The 17,301-nt window shown below is 37.8% G+C and overlaps 1 protein-coding gene across 13 annotated transcripts in view; it reads left to right on the forward strand.

The window, feature by feature from the left end:
* The window catches only part of PPP2R2C (protein phosphatase 2 regulatory subunit Bgamma), a 191,666-nt gene that overhangs the window by 160,661 nt on the left and 13,704 nt on the right, over positions 1-17,301 (forward strand). For all 13 annotated transcript variants that reach the window (XM_085577658.1, XM_021550759.4, XM_085577659.1 and 10 more), the window contains 2 exons: positions 852-1,016; positions 13,277-13,446. In XM_085577658.1, coding sequence (XP_085433784.1) covers positions 852-1,016; positions 13,277-13,446 — 335 coding nt within the window. The remainder of the gene's footprint in view (positions 1-851; positions 1,017-13,276; positions 13,447-17,301) is intronic.

Consider the following 17,301-nt stretch of genomic DNA (forward strand, 5'->3'; position numbering starts at 1 on the left):
GAGGCACCATGTGAGTTACACCTCATGTGGGTAATCTTTGGTGATCTAGCTAGTAAGTTTGTGCTTGGAAAATTAGATATTTGATGTATTTTTGTTCCAGATCATGTCCACTTAAATTATTTGGTTGTATGGTTCTCAGTCACAGAAATTCATACTGATTTTGGTGGTGGATGTCATTTACATAAAAAACATAAGAATGCCATTTCAGATACTACTTTGTAAGTATTCAAATAGCAAACCTAATACTGTGCATAATTTTTTTAAAGGTAATTGTTTTAGCATATATTCACCAAAAATTGTCTACATAAATACTTCTGTGTTTGCTACACGTGCCTTTGCAATGAAAAGCACCTTTTTCTTTTTTTGGGGCCTTTTACCTTAAGCTACATGTACTTTTTTGCTTAAGTTGCATAATCATAAAAGCCAGTGAGCCTGACTGGAGTGAGCAGATCTGAGCTATGCATTATTCCCTCTCAATCAGCATTATCGGAGATAGAGCAGTGGTTTCAATAGCAAGTACAGGAAATATAGCTAGCTGTTCTCTATTAGCTTCAGTGAAGAATTGAAGTGAGAATTCTGTGTCCCTGCAACACTGTTTCTTTGATGTCTTTGCACAGCATGGATAAATGGTGACCTGCTAATGGCATCTGCAGTAAAACTGTGCAGACTTTGAGTTTTACATTGCTCTTTGGGTATGGTATTAAGTGGGCCAGGTATGGAAATTGAAAACTGTACTGCTGCCAAACAAATGAATGTATCTTTAAAAGCATTACATGTGTTTACATTTGCATGCTTCCTTCAAGTAAGAGCCATGGTTTACCTGCATTTTTCTTGATGAAACTTCCATTCAGACATTGTAGATATAAAGCCAGCCAATATGGAGGACCTGACAGAAGTGATTACAGCCTCTGAGTTCCATCCCCACCACTGCAATCTCTTTGTCTACAGCAGCAGCAAAGGATCCCTGAGACTCTGCGACATGAGGGCATCAGCTCTCTGTGACAAACATTCCAAGCGTAAGTCCTTGCTCCATCGAGCCCCAGATGGCATTGAAGTCTTACTATTCACAGACAGCACATAGATGGGTTCATACCCTGTATCATTTTCTCACTTGCAGGCACATTTGAAAAGAAAACAACAAAAAGAAGAATTTTTTTCACCTGTGCAAGTATTAGCTATGAACTTGGTAATGGTTGTGTCTGTGACTGGTTGCCCTTACAGTTCTTATTGCAGGGATCAGTGAAGAACCCAGAACTCTAATGAAATAAAGAGGATTCCTAACAAATCAGAGGATGAGGGAGTATTTAAGTAGATGAGCATACTGGTTTGAATGCACTGGTTCTCAATGATAGAGCAAGTGAATTTTGATTGTCAGGCTGCCTTCAAATTTTGAATCTGTTTTCTCAACCAGGAAATCTCAGTATCCTTCCTAAAAATTTAGTCCCACATTCTCTATATGTATTTTTTCAATATTATGTCTGAACAAACTCAGAGGAAATGCAATAAGTAATCAGGACAGGGGTGGGGGGGGGAGGGAGGAAGGAGGGGAAGAAAAAAATCGTGTTGGTATAGAAGTTGTTATACATCCTACATGATCTTATGTAGCCTGTGAAATTTTTAGATGAACCACCAAATCATGATAGTTCCTGTCTGAAATCTACATAAGAAAAAGAAAGTAAAATTTAAAAATATGTCACTATCTTTGTTCTCAAAGTAAAAGTTGAAGAAAAACGTATGTTTATATTGTCTCACTATCAGCTCTTCGTGGTCTAGAGAAGACAGACTGTGGTTCTTCCCACCAGTAATCTGGCAAGCCTGGGCACATTGCCTTGTGCAAACCACCTGTTTGTTCCTAATGTCCTGAGTCTGACAATGCCCAGACAAAGGCATTGTCTGGGTAGCTGCTGAGAAGCTGAGGACCTCATGAGTGAACTGTGGTGGCTCTGCTTTAGTCACCTTTAGGACAAGGGCTCCTCCAGGACACCTTCATCTCACCGAATTAGGTCATCAGTTTCTTTTGTCATGCTGAAACATTGGAAGGAAATTCAAGAGAAATTCTTTTAGTACCAGAGCACATGAGAGGTTTTATGCCATTCAGCAGGCAGATCTTATTAGTAAGGGCCAGAGGGGAGGAAAAAGTATGCAAAGATTTAAATGACATAAGTGGTGCACAGGTTTCATACATAGGCTATTTTTAAAACTGAAGTGAATTTAATAAAAATCCTATGACTAGACCTTTTGATTGCAAAGAGAAATGCACATGCTCAGAACCTCTTAGGATGTGTCCAATTATAAAAAATAACCTTCAAGGACAGTTTCACATGCAGAGAAGTGTTTTACCTTTGTTAGCTGTATCTCCTTGTACTTGTAGGGGCAATTCAGTACCATGAAGTGAAATGTAAGCATGACACAGTCTGACACAATGCTGTGAGTTATCTTGTCCCACTTAATTGTTTTGTTCTGTAATACTTCCATTTCTTCCTGCTAATAAGGCCTCCATGCTCCTGTAACTCAATGGCAAATGCCAATCAGAACTTATTAAAGCCACAATACAGCAATGCTGGATGAAAGAAGGCATTTTATGCCAGAAGGGAGTGCAGGGTCTAATGGTCATTGATTAAACCCCATTTTCCAGATCTATGAGTTAGAAAATAGCCATTTAATGTAGCATTGCTGCACTGAAGTCAAGTCAAGCTCATTGAGAATCTGAGCGTGTGCAGTACAAAATTGATACAGCAATGGTAGAACTTCCAAAGTGTTAAAAGGAGTAGGCCCATGTACTGCTGATTGGAGTGGTGTCAGTGTAGCTCTCAGAGACAGGCAAAGTGAATTATATACAGCCAATTGCAGTCTAAAAGGATATATCAAAAAAAGTCTGCAAAATCAAGTATTTGCATGATTATCTCTCTGGTACCTTGACTGTGCATCTGATCCCTCTTTACAGTTGCTAAATTTACAGATGGTACATATGCATGATCAGTACCCTGCTCTCCTAGCTTGCCTTGTCTTTCAGTCTTTCCCCACAACTGACTTCATTTTTCAAGCCAAACACCACAACTGGAGTTGCTGTAAACCCTCACATTGTGGCATACATCCCTGCTTTCTCAGCACAGTCTAGTATCACTGTGTGCTGTATTTCAGATGCTGTTCCAAGATTGTAATGGATGTACATACTTTTAGGGATAAAAGATACAATGTAACACTTAACAAAAACACCTGGATAATGAGCTTCTGTTGTGAACTTTTTAATTTACTCCTTTTCCCCTTATTTATTCAAATTTCTGTAGCTCTCACAAAGTCCATCGCAGCTCTTGGGGGAAAAGCCCTTCCATTTGTACATGTTTAGAGAGTGCTATGAATAATTACTGTGCCATACTGTAAAAATAAATTACATATTAATGTCTGTAGTGTAAGTCAACCATCACAGGATCTTAATAAATTATAATGGCTTGAAGATTTCTGGTTTTCTAAGCTTAGTGGCAGAATATCTCTTTTCAGCATTAGTGCAAGCAGCACTACGAGGCTTCCTTATAAATCTCTGTGGCTTTGACATGGACAAAATGAGACTCCTCCATATGTACTCATCCTTGATGCCTATGCTGAGATTTAATAGCAAGCTGCCAATTTGTGTAATCCATCTGCAATTAACTTTATTGCACAACCCCAAAACTAGCTTTCCTGTGGAATCTTTGTGAGTTGTAGTTGGGATATCTGTCCCTTAGAAAAATTACCTCAGACCACCAAATCTGTTTATAAGGCATTGAAAAACATATCAGGTCAGTAGCTGAATTTTAAATAGTTGTTGAGATACTGATAAAGTGTGATAAAATTTGTTGTATCTCTAATAGACAACCTGAAACTGCTTCTTATAATAGCTCTGTAACAGATTGCACAGTGTTGAGTGAGGATCACAAGAAAATCTTATGTAGTCATTGCAAATGTGTATCAGGGAAAGACCACTCTGTACCCATTGAGCAGGTACATACGTAATGTTGTTCCGAGTTATTGTCGGACTTTGCAAGCAGTGGGAGAGGATGCCATCAAAACTGTTGGAGAGGAGGTGCCAAAGAGATGAACATCCCTGCTTGTTTAGAATATTAGAGGAGTGAGACTGAGGAAGGTGTTCTTGCAGTCCACAGTGTTATAGGTAAAGATTAAAATTATGAAAGTCAGACTCAAGCAGCAACAAACAGGGAATTAATTTAAATAATATGGAACTTTTCACCTAAATAGTGTACTTGCCAAAGCGCCCAAAGATTGCCTTTAAGATGTCATCAGGCAACATGCATGGCAGTGCAGTGTAGGAAAAAAGCAGTATATGGAAATCTGTGTCAGCAGTCAGGGGGGAACATTGAAGAAATAAAAGAATTAACCCCCACCTCAAATTCCATTAACTTTTATGCAAAGGGGTTCAGGTGTCAAGGAAGACAAGCATAGGGATACTGTTGCAGTATGATCATCCTGACTAAAAATATACTTGCGGCAGCATTTGTTCAATTAGCAAATAGTTGCTATTTTGGTTATTATTTTTTTTTTATTGCTGATATTATGTTCAGAGATCCTCATAAATGTTCACGGAGTTAATATCATTTTTCTAAACAGCTGGTAGGCTAGATAAGTACATATGGCTGTTTCAACAAACCATACAATAAAGAAGTCAGTTAAAGAAAACTGAGCATGTGAAGTCAGAAAAGAAATAAAGCGCTTTTTCAATAGTTCATCAGAATTATTAAAACCATTATTAAATAGTAAATATAAACTGTATAGTTATGTAATATGGAAATTTAAACCATCAAGAGTATAACTCCTATTGATATTTCATGCCTTAACATCTTAAAGTCATTGCATACTTCAGAAGCTGTAGTCATTTATTTAAATTCTGTATGTTTCTTTAGGGGGTTTTTAGTATTCATTTCTTAATATGTATTTGTAGACTAAACCACTATTTCTAATTGTCCATTACCCATGTGCAAAGTTTACAGCAAAATACTTTGAGGAAAGAGGAGCTGCAGTTTCAAGCTTATTGCTCTGTGTGCTGTGGTGATCTTAAAAACACCAGTTTTGAGGTTATATAGTGTTAGCCTCTGTCACCATGAGTTGGTGCTTTCTGTCCTCCAGACAGACATCTCAAGCTTGTGTCCCCTGGGTCTGTAGCAGGAGCCATTTAGAGCTCTCCTGCCTTTGACCATGGAAGGATTTGGAGGTGACAGGCAATGCCAACAACCATCTTCCCTGGCCTCTCCCTGAATGCAGAGAAGCCTCTCAGCTGGTGCATCCCAACCCCATGGGCGGGACAATCAGGATCCAAAAAGCGTAAAATGGTTTCCAGAGCAGTGCAGAGTGAATTCCGGGTTTGTCTTGTGACTCAGAGATGCCAGTCAAAGATTAAGGGGGTGTTTTTTCCATTGAGATTCCTTTTCCACATTTTTATTTGAAATCCAGGCCTGAAGGAAATGCCAGCCTTTCTCCAAGGATAAATGCCGCTGTCCTGTCAGTCAGGCATGTGACTCAGTTGGGTTATCTGGTGGGCTTTTCTGAGATTACCTTTGATTTTAAAGAATTCAGAATCATGGAAGCAGCCAAAACACAAATCAAGGATAATCTACTTAAACATGTCGAATTTTTAAAATTAAATTAGTTATATTTACCAGTTGTTTAAAGCAGGTTGGAATTTCAGGGACAAGACACCTTTCAGACCTCTGACTAAATATGGATTATCTTTCATTTGCAACAGAGAACAACCAGATGCACAAAAAAGCCTGTGACAGTCTATCCCTCCTGGATTTGCTAATTAATATTGACCTTTCCAAATGAATGATGCTTATTGTCTGACTGAAAAAGAGACAACTTGTTTTTCTTCTGTGTGAGCTTTACATCTAAAATACAGTTTTTATTTCTGCATCTGGTCTCATGTCAGGTCTCATGTTGTCTGAGAGAGAGACAGTCATTACTCTCCCTTTGTGCATAGAGAGGCCCCTGTCAAAATGATGTCCACTTCGGGCAAAATCTGCAAGTTTTCATGTGACAGGAGTGAAACTTATCTGAGCTTCTGAAATTATGTGACCTCATGCTTGATGAAGACTTGTTCTCCTTATCCTAGTTCTGGATTTATTTTTAAGCATGCACTACAAAGGCATATATGCATTGCTGATTTTATATCCCCAATGAAAAAATGTATCCTGATAATTTTGTAATTATGACTGTCACTAAAGGTCTGTTACTACAATTTCATGCATGCTAAACTAGGTCCTGGAATGGATCTTTCCTTGTGCAGGAATCCCACTGAAATCTGGTAACAGATTGCCTTTAGCATGGGCTCCAAAGCTTTCATTCTGCTCAGTTTGGATGAATGTATAAAGACATTTAAATAAAGACATTTAAGACATGGCTAATGAAAATTCAAAAATGATTCTACAGAAACACAATTATGTCTAGGTAATATTTCCTTCAGTTGTGCAAGAGATGTTAAAATTAAATCTGAGGAAGAAAACACCTGATTTATATACTTCTAGCTATCAAATACTCGGAGGAAAGAGAAAAGCCTGAAGCAATGGTAAATGATTTATGATTGAAGAGGTGTTTCATTAACCCCATCTCCTCCAACCACACAGAGATAAAGCAAATAATTGCTGTAAGATTGATTTAATTATTCAGTCTATTAAAATTCTTGTCTCGTTTGCCTAATTTTTTTAATAGCAGCAAATATTACTTTTTAATGTCTCTTGAAATCAGCTTTCAAGATCTTATTTCACTAGGGGAAAAAAAACCCACTTGTAACTAATCTTATTTATCAAGATCAGAAAGACTTACACATCAGTTTGTCTGTAGAGCAGTAGTAGTTTTATGTCCCGTTAACTCCTTGGGATTGCTCACAACACGTGGCATTAAGCATGCACATAAGTCTTTGTGAGACCCAGCTGTAAAGAGGCTTGATCTTCTAGATTGGCTTTGTGTTTTTTCAATTCCTTTTTGCTCTTTAGCACCATTTCTCTTTATTAACAAACTCACTGGCAAAGTTATATTAATCTAAGCAACTCTGTAGTGAAGCTCCCACCCACTGATCTTTAGCTATTGATCTGGCTTTGCCTTTCAGCACTAATGCACCCTCCCTTGTGGTTTGTGACAAGCTGCAGCAACTCAGTGCAGATGGTAAAACAGATTCTTAAATATTGATTTGAGGCTCCACTTTTAAAAGCCATGCTCTCTAGAGGTATTGATGAGAAGCCTAGTTTTAATACTGGGTCATTGGATAAAGGAATGCTGTATGGCAGGTGAAATTTCAGACTCGTGGTGTGGAGGTAGGGTCAGAATTTTGCTTTGAGTAAAAGAAGGAAAATGAGATGTGTAAGTGACCAGGGCACAAAGAGGTGACCTTTGAATTATATAAAAACGAGTAGAAAATTGAAATATAAAATGATACTTCTTTTTAGTTTAAAGCAGGATAAACAGCTACAGGCTATGGTAATGTAAAATGTCAAACAAAAGTGTCTCACAAAATAATTGTGTTTTAGATTGCTTATGAAAGCAGATTTAAAAACTCCCTCTCTTGTATAACCATATTAATCAGTGTAGACCAAGAAGGCAAGCTTGTCACATTAGCAGAATATTTTATTATTGAAAGAGAATTTCCAAGGGAGATGAATGTACGAGTTGATTGGCTTAATACAAAACAATAAAACATTCAGAGATAGTGAAAGATAGAGTAAATAATAATGGTGAATCAAATTATTATACTGGATAATGAAGCTAAAAGGTATAAAGAGACCGTGAATTTCAATGGGAGCTTGCAGCTGGGCTTGATTCACTTAGAATGAACTCAGGTACTCTTTTGCATTAAATTCTAAAATAGATTTTAAACAGTTCATAAAAATGACCATACTTGGGCAGACCAGAGGTCCTTCTAGCCCAGTTCTTGCTCTGATATTGGCAGTAGCAATATCAACAGAAAATGTAAGAGCAGACCAAGTATAATCTTTACCCTCTGCAATTTGCAGCTGGAAACTTGAGGTTCAGGGACCTTAGTGGACGTGAACTTACTGCATTCAACAATATGAAATGGATGTTCAGGGGTTTTTCTTTCCTTGAAGTTGTGCAGTTACTCATGAAGCTGTGTGTATTTTCTAGCATTCACAGTATCTTTCAGAAAAGTCTTTAGTAGCTTAATTAGGTAAAGTTTGAAGGAATATCTCTCTCTGCTTACCCTGTTCTAGTTTCACATGGTGACTCCTACTTGTGGATTGGAAGAGACAGTGTACAAAGTGAACTGTCATTCCCTATTCATCCTTTCCATGCTGCTCTTAATTATGACCCCCTCAGTCTTTCTTAGGTTGAGAGACCCCAGTCTATTTAGCCATTCCTTGCATGGAAGTAATTTGGTACTTCTGGTAATTTTTATTGCCCATTTTTATGTCTTCTTGAGATCTCTACCATATTAGAGATAAGCCCAGAACTATTCTTAGCTCAAGATGTAGCAGTTCTTGAATTAAACAGCACAAAAAAGAAAAAAAAAGCTTTCTGTTTTGAACATTAGTAACAAGTGTCATGTATTTTAAAAAAGAAAGAATATTAGTATTTTCATAGAAGTTCAAATGAAATTTAGTTCAGGTTTTTTATGCTAAATGATGACATCTATGTAATAGAGCAAATAACAGCTGATTTGGGAATAATGCTAATTTGCTATCTAAAAATATGAAATAATTTGTTATTTTCATTAAAATTTTTTATTTATCATCTATTAGGAAAGCATATTGGTTCTTGCGGCTTTTCTTCCTGTGGCTAGCCTGTCAAGACCAGTAAAATCCCATACATTTCAAAGTATTGCTTTCCAATATGTTCTAATCAGGTATTGCAGCCATTTTCATTTGGGATCTGGAATTAAATAGGGATTTAGTTCAAATGATAAATTATTTGGCCTGGGACTGAACCCATTTTTGTGTGTTTATGAAATTAAAGTCCAGTGAGGGATTACCTGATCCACCACTGGTATTTCCAGGTCCAGTTGAAATTCACCTGTTGTTTGTGTACTAGTACAACCCAGAGATTTATCTGTAATAAGTTCTTAATTTAGCCTAGCTGCAGAAAGTTTACTTGCTTATATAATAAAAATGAAAAATTGTTTTCCCTGTCATATTCCACCAAATTTGTTAGCCCTGGTCTCTGCCATCCTCTCCCTCTCAGTATCCACACTGCCTCTGTTTCCTCTGTTGCCAAAGCTGTTTTCATCCCTTCATAGCTGTGACCCTTGAATAGGAACTGGATCATTTTCTATATCCATTAGCTGTCTTTGGAAGGTGGGAGAGATCTATTTCATGGTGTAGGATTTCCAATTATTTTAATCTAAGTAACAGGTGCTAAAAAATCAGAAATTTCCAGAACAGGATACAAACCATAAACAGTATCCTCTTTAAAAACAAAAAAAAACCAAAAAAAACCCCAAAAAACCCCAACTTTAATAAGTTATTACTTTTTTGTAAGCAGAAAGAAAATAGTAGGGTTTTTTTTCTGCGAGAGAGAATGAGCCTTTAAAGCTGTTTATAATTTTCTCTCATGACTGATGGAATTTCTTACAAAATCTGTGGAGCAGATTTCTGTTCATTTTCAAGTTTTCCTTCTTATGATGATTTCAGGAGGAATACAGGATTTTCTATATTATATCAGATTGTGACATTGCACCCACCATAGAAGACAATTTTAGAATTATTTTTAGTATTTCTTAAAGTTCACATATGCCAGAATTTACACCCTGCAATGATTAAAGCTCTGCCCAGTTGTTTGTTTAGAATTGAACTTGAAAATTACTTTGGGTTAGATTTTGTTTTTCTTTATTGGATATATCTTTTCCAATAAATAGGAGTTTCAGGTGTGTGGAATCAGGGAGTTTCAGTGTGTGGAATTAATGAGAAGTTGAGGTGGCAGCATCTGTGACCCCCAGAGTGCAGATGAGAGCCACAAGGTGTTATTGTGTCACACTTCTTTTGGCTACTGCCCGAAGCACCTGCTTTCTTTTGGCCAGTGACCAGGAGGAAAACTGGGAAATGGACCTTTCCAGTTACTCTTGCTGTACCTGGCCATTTTATTTATTTAACTTTAGATACCTCCATATTAGAGATGCCTTTCCTATCCACTGGAAAAGGAAATTCTCCATTCTGCATTAGATCAGAGAAATTCACAAGGAAACAAGAATATTTTTATGAGGGATAAGAGTTTGTTTTTCAGCAGATGGTACTTCCTTTTAAGAAAGAAGCAGCATATTTTTATGCTACAGATTTTCTTCAGGATTCAGGAAAACAGTGCTCTGGCAAGTATCCTTCAATGAACCCATCCTTCTCTGCAAAGTCTGGACTTCTATAAGAAGCTTCTGTGGTTTTTAACTTGTGAGCTGTGCAGAAAGGAACTGAGCATTTTTATTTCCCTAAGCAGACTTCCCAGTTTACCCATGTGTCTGCTAGTGGCATAAGGGGCAGGAACAGTGTCTTCCTGGCAGGCTCCCCTTTATCACTGGCTGTACTCAGAGATATGCTCTGCTTTCCTCAAATCCCATGATATTTCTCTGTGCCAGAGTCCTGTCACATTTAAGTCTGAGCAAGTGTCATGTGAGAACTCAGCACATCATGTCATCTGTGATTTCTATGTTCATTAGGTAGCTAGAAAGATAACTTTGTGTCTTTCATGTAATTAGCACTGTGACCATTATCAAGAACAGCAGAAATTAAAGTTAAATACCCTTTTTTATGGCAGGTGGTTTTTATTAAGAAATTAATGATGAAATTAATTAAAGAATATAATAGAATCTGTAATCAAATGTCAGCAAAGTTCAGACCTAACAAGATTTAGACACAGAGAAGTAAGCTGGCTTTGAATCTCATGTTTCAAGTACTGATTGCTCCTGGGCACAAGAGCAGCCTCTAAAAGATAAGTCTTAACAGTAATAAACAGGAAGTTTGTCTTGGAAACCATAGACTAGACCCATGGCTTTTTCCTATCAGCTTGGAGAGGTCAGGGCTGAATTTGAATTGCTTGCCTAAACTGAAGTCCAAATCACAGGGCTAACACTTCACTGCTGTTCTGTCTCCAATTGTTCCACTTACATTAAGCAAACTGAAGGAAGATTGTGCTTTTCTGCAGTATGTGCATAACCTTATGTTGATGCTAAACCAGAAATAGCCAAGCCCCAAGAACACTCTCTCACCTTCATTTCCTGAGGCTAATGCCTTGTTCTGGTTGCTCAGGCAGATGCTGGTAGTTGCTAAGCTTTCTCTTCTTTTCGCTGGGAGCCGCTCCTGAATTTCCTGTAACCATTTTCCTGTTTTGGCTATGCTGACTAGAGAAACTATCTCCAAAGAATTGCTGCTACTAAAGTTTCTACTGCTATCTTTCTTTTTGTAGTGATATGAGACTTTCATGCCTCTGTTAGTTCCACAATTAATTAATCTAAGTCTTTCTAATACTTAATACAGTAAGCACAGAAAAGCAATAAATGGGGCAGATAAAGAATGAAATGGTTTAATCTCATTAATTAACAAAATGCAGAATATTCAGGTACAAATATCACTCCTCTTCTAATCACTGGGAGTTGGATGAGCCACATAGAGCCAAGAAAATATATCTAAGCTATAAATGAAGGTGTAATTCAGTTAGAGTGGGTTTTGGTTTTTTCTTTCCTGGTTTTAATAGCAGCTTCACATCATAATTAGGAGGATGAAATTCCTGCCAGCCAAGTTTGTAGTTTGGACAGATTAAAGGGAAGAGGTATGAGAAATGATAATTGCTTTGTGCTCATCAGACTTCTCTTGAAAATCTGACAGGATAATTACAAAATACCTGCTTTGCAGAATGTCTAGGCAAAATTTTAAAGAGCTATTTAAAGTTGTTCATTTACAGTCTATCTGAAAAAGTTTTTTACTCTTTTTGAAGTAGTTCATTACCATTCAGATGTGTGGTGCATGTTTAAATATAGACCTTATTCTCATGTGCATGCCTGGCTGCATTCCACTGCCCACCCCCAAAGAAAATTGCCCATAATTTTTGCATTACCCCACATACTTCACCCACGTCCTCACCCTTAACTTTCAGCAGAACATTATTTCACCTAATGGAAACTAACCTTGTTGCTTCCAACAGTCTGAATCATAGTCATGGATAAAATAATCGAGAGAGAAATGTTCCGGTGGACTATACAAAAAACTTCATTTTGACTGACAGTAATATGTTTTTCTGCTTTCAGTATGCTTTCATGTTTCATCAGATAGCTTTTCTTCACCTGCTTTTGAAACTTGAAAATGAAGTTCACTAAGTTTTCAATTTTCAAAGAATATTCTAGGTATATGTCCCAAAACCCTATGATTTTGTGAGAGTTAAAAGACCCTGAAAGCCCGACCTTCTACTGAAGTTTACCATAGAGGTCAGTTGGATCACAGGGCCACATATACTTGCAGAAAGACAACAGAATGTTGTAGGCACCCCTGATGGAGGGGTAGAGTCATCCAGTACCATTCTTACGTACAGCTGAACAGGGATGACCAATCTCATAGCTACAAGAGCTCGATTTTCACGTATGAATATCATGTAAGCAATATTTCATGACCTGCTGCCTTGTCAGATCACACTGAGCTGCTGACTGTCACATTCAGGGAGTTCATTGCTTTCCAGAACTGTCAGCAATTGCACATTAACTATGTAGTTCATGCATCCACATGGTAAACCCCTGTCTATTGTATGCTCACATCTCAGGAAGAGGTAATTGCAAATCGCAGTTGCTTTTTAGAATTCTCATCCTTAGTCTTGGATGCCTTCAGACATGACCAGTGCAGCCAGGCCAGCTGGTTCTGGCAAGCAGGGCAGGCTTTGAGAAACCACCTCTCCCAGGGGTGGCAGAACATGTGACACCATGTGTGCACACCTCTCATGTGACAGGGACACTTGGATTTTGGGTATGTCATGAAACGGGGTATGCAGACCCCAGAAAAGATGAAGGCATGAAATGCCTTGCTATAGGTATCTGTAATCAACTAAACAGTGTATTTGCATAATTTAACAAGTCATGCTTTGTTTCCATCGTTATAAAATTAATTATTGTAATGTTTGAAGCTTACAGTTTGTATTATTATATAAAGTTAAAAGAATAAATTAAGTGCTGGATATACCATTCATTCTATAATCGTGTCCCTTGGTAGATTGAATTGCATGTTTCACAAGAAATGCACACTTCAGATTTTACAACAGAGCATTTTTTTATACAATTCTGATTTCTGTCTCTTGCTTCTTTTTCTTTGAATAGTTTATGAAGAACCAGAAGACCCCAGTAACAGATCATTTTTTTCAGAAATTATCTCTTCAGTGTCAGATGTCAAATTCAGCCACAGCGGTAGATACATGCTTACAAGAGATTACCTCACTGTCAAGGTTTGGGATCTGAACATGGAAACAAAGCCTGTAGAAACGTACCAGGTAGGAATCACCGATGTCTTAAAATACAGCATTATAAAAGGATCTCAGTGTTCAAAAACTGGATGCTTCTGTAAACTTCTCATAACCTTATCTGAGAAGCAGCAAGCTAAGAGAATTAATCAAGGTGGTTAAAACCTTCACAGTGGCATCCTTGTAGTAGGAAAAGGGCAATTGCAGCATTAGTAAGGAAGTCTAAAGCCTGGGGAGTCAAGGTAGCACTCCCTGTGGATTGGGCTCTTGAAAGAAACGATTATTCTAACAAGAGAAATCATCTCTTCATTTTGGCATCTGCTTTCAAATGATGTATTTCACTACTAACATTTAAAAGGAACTCACGACGAGATTTTGTGTGTTGCTTAGCACTCTGCTCCTGGTGGGACTGCTGAAAGTTTACACCTTTGTCATTTCAGAACTACTTTTTACAACTTGATCTGTTTCTCCCTTGTGCCTAGCTCTAGAAGTGCTTTATGTTAAACCCTGGCATCACCACTGACACAGCAGCTCACAAATGCCAGACAGACACATGTGGTTACCTGAATTCATTGAGATATTATCCAGACAAAATGCCAGTGGCTCCAGCCAGTGCTAAGTTTGTACTCTGACATCTGTTACATTTGGCAATAGAGGGCTGAGCTTTCATTTTTTGACTCTGGCTTGAAGAAGGAAAATTGTCTGTGACACAGAAGCTGCTTGTTATGAAAATGCAGAAAGAAAGAAAATCTGTTAAGTTACCTAAAAAAATGTACGCAAAGTAGGAAAAATGTCATTCATCTGGCTTGTGTTGCTCACTGAGAGACAATCCTGTGACAGTGCTGAATAAGTCCCTTGTTTTCTGTGTCTAAATAATAGTAGGTGGGATACAGTAGCCCACAGTAATTATAATTAAGATTGTTTTTTTAAAACCATGATGAGAATTTGGTAGCATTTCTTGTCAAAACAAACAAAAATTTCCAGTATTTTTTAGCTAGAATTTAGTAGACAGAGTGGGCCCCAGTGTTTTTCAATGCATACATTACATTTTGGTGGTTAATGTTCACTGAGCAGTGTGTTAATATTGGAAAGTCTGAGCCTGTTTACCTTTAAGTACACAGAATTGGGTTTTCTCTTAAAATGGCAGTTCTTTAAATGCTGAATGTGTTAGAAATGTTGATATGCTGTGAAAGTGGAGTGGGAGGGTAAGGGTGAGACTATGTTTTACATAATAGAATAGAATCTTGGTTTTGGGGAACTTAGGTAATATATTTCTTTATACCTATGCTAATTTAGTAGGCAGCCTTGTCCCTGGGGAGGAATAGATGGTCAAGCCAACCTGTTTGTCTTGATTTTGACGCCTGCTTTTATTTCCTCATGTAGGCAGCTGTGAAACAAGCTGGTCACTTTTAAATCAGTCTGGCACCCAACAGTAGGGCCAATTAAAGTTATATTTCTTCATGCTGAGATGGTGAAAAATGAGTACTGATAATTGCAATACTGAAAAATTAGTACTGATAATTGGGGGAAATTGAGTAGTTTATAGAAAAAAACCTCAAGACCCACAACAACAAAACCCCTTATATAATATAAAAAACACAGCAAAATATAACAGTGTTCTTAAATTTTTGGTTACCATTCACTTTCAAATATTTGTCCTTGTAAAGAATATACAGATGTGTTGCTGGGCTTTGCAGTCAACTAAAAGAGAATCTGGAACTAGGAGCCTTGGGAAGCCAATAGCACAGGATTCCATGGGATTTGTGTGAACCAACTGCTCTGAGAACCTTTCATGTTCTTAAGCTGCAGAGAGTAGAGAATTCTGTCCTAAGAAAAAGTGGTTTAAATTATTTTCCTAAATAATTTGTCTTAGAGATATCTCTCTTTTTCACAAACCTAAATATCATATATAAACTTGGCAATTTTTCAAAAGGTTTTTTTAGAGTAGATCACTGTAAGGCAACAAATAAACCTAACGTTTTCAGTTATGTATCCACATAATTATGATGACAATACATCATTAAAAGGTGCTCATTAAAAGATTGTATTTCTCATTTCATCCACTGCATAGTAGGCACTTAGATATTGCCCAGCTGCAGTAATGAGGGTCTCAACATTAGGTTTCACACAGAGTTGTAATAAAGAGCAGGGTCCATAACTGTATTGCTTCATTATCAGCTTACAGTTTTAATATTAAAAACAGGACACACAAAAATGAGTTCCTCACATAGGTTCTTTTTCATATCATACTGTGGCTCAAACAATGCTATTGCATAGAGCAGCTGTGCAGCCCTGCTGAGCACATTATCTGCTGACAGTGTTTCAACATGATTTTCTCCTGTTTGTTTCACACAAAAGAAAAAAGGGCACAGTATGGTCACTGGACAGCACCAAAAGAGCAGTGCAGTGCAATGGCCAGAGCTTGAATGCTGCAAGGCAGCCCTGCCTAACAGGTTACTCTTCTGATGCTGCCAGGTGAATTTCCCCAGCAGAAGCCTTAGGAGCAGCAAGGTGAGCAGATTCATAGCTGGTAATAGATTGATCCACTTTAGGCAGGGCCTGTAGCGTAGCGATTTGGACCAGTGTGTCCCCTACCAGTGAAATTCCTGGTTGTGTCTGTTCAGTCCCAATAAAACAGGTCCCTGCATAGCTGTGTTGCTGTGTTAGTCCATGGATAATTCCATGAGGGTCAGACCTAAAACACTGCAGCAAAGAAAAGGTCCTTTGTAATTAATGAGGAATTAGTTTGGTTTCCTTTTAAGCACTATTGATATGTGTTAAGAACAAGGTGTAACAGACAAGGCAAATCTGATTTTACCCTCAGTTGGTAGAGGCAGATGCAAACAGTGAAAATTAAGTGTTTCTTACAATTAGTTTTTCTCTGAGGGTCTGAATGTGCTCAAATGTGGTACTCAGAAGCTCCACATAAGGAACAAGCTGGTTGTCCAAGGCAGTAGGGTGAGTCTGAGTCTTGACAAGGTAAGACATCTGACAGAGGAATTGCAAAATCCTTTTTGACAAAGCTGATAGAAAGGCACAGTTCCAAGCTGTGGACTTGGACACACTTTGCAAAGGGTGTGTACATGACAGTGGTCATGACAGATGGCTGCTGGAAATGGTAACAAGAGAAAGACCTAGAAATGACAGTCAGGGAGGCAAATGTGATCTACTTCCTTCTGCCTTACCCAACCTTTCTATTTCTGCCAAGTATGGGGAGCTCACAGACATGACAAAGGAAAGAATTCCAGTTCTGTAACAAATCACACTACTAACATAAAAAGGTTTTAAGTAAAGAGAAAAGGAAAGGATTTAATTACAGAGAGTGTGGGAAGCTGCATCAGTAGTAGAAGTGTTCTGACCTATTGCTCACTGTGATGGTAAATGCATTTAATTGTGGAATGTTCTATCTGCCATTTGCCAATTAAATAAGACATTATCTGTTAATGAACAGTTCAGTGTTCATTTATTAATGAAAATTTGTCCATAAGTAAAATCTATAATCCCTAATAATCTTACACTACAAATATTATTTGGATACTTGTACAATTTGACTATCAAAAATGGGTATGTTTAAAGAAAATCCAAGTGAAAGGTCATTGTCCCTCATCTGGTCTTGGTAGACATTATTTTACTGGGAAAAAATGTTTGTGCACTCAGGCCAGAGGAGGATGCTGAGCATCCATGAGCAGAAACAATTTCACTGGACTTGCAAGAACCTGTAAGCTCAGGCTGGCAGAGCTAAAATACCCCTGGGCCATTGGATTGGTGTGTTTCTCCAGGAGGTCGCCTACTTTGTTTTACAGTTTCAACAATAGCTAGAATAAAATGAGTGGAAGTGCATTAATAAATTTATCTAGGTAGGGATTTTCTACCTTATTATTTCCT

This window comes from Lonchura striata, chromosome 4, assembly GCF_050655825.1.
Source record: "Lonchura striata isolate lonStrDom1 chromosome 4, ASM5065582v1, whole genome shotgun sequence".
NCBI classification, from domain to species: domain Eukaryota; kingdom Metazoa; phylum Chordata; class Aves; order Passeriformes; family Estrildidae; genus Lonchura; species Lonchura striata.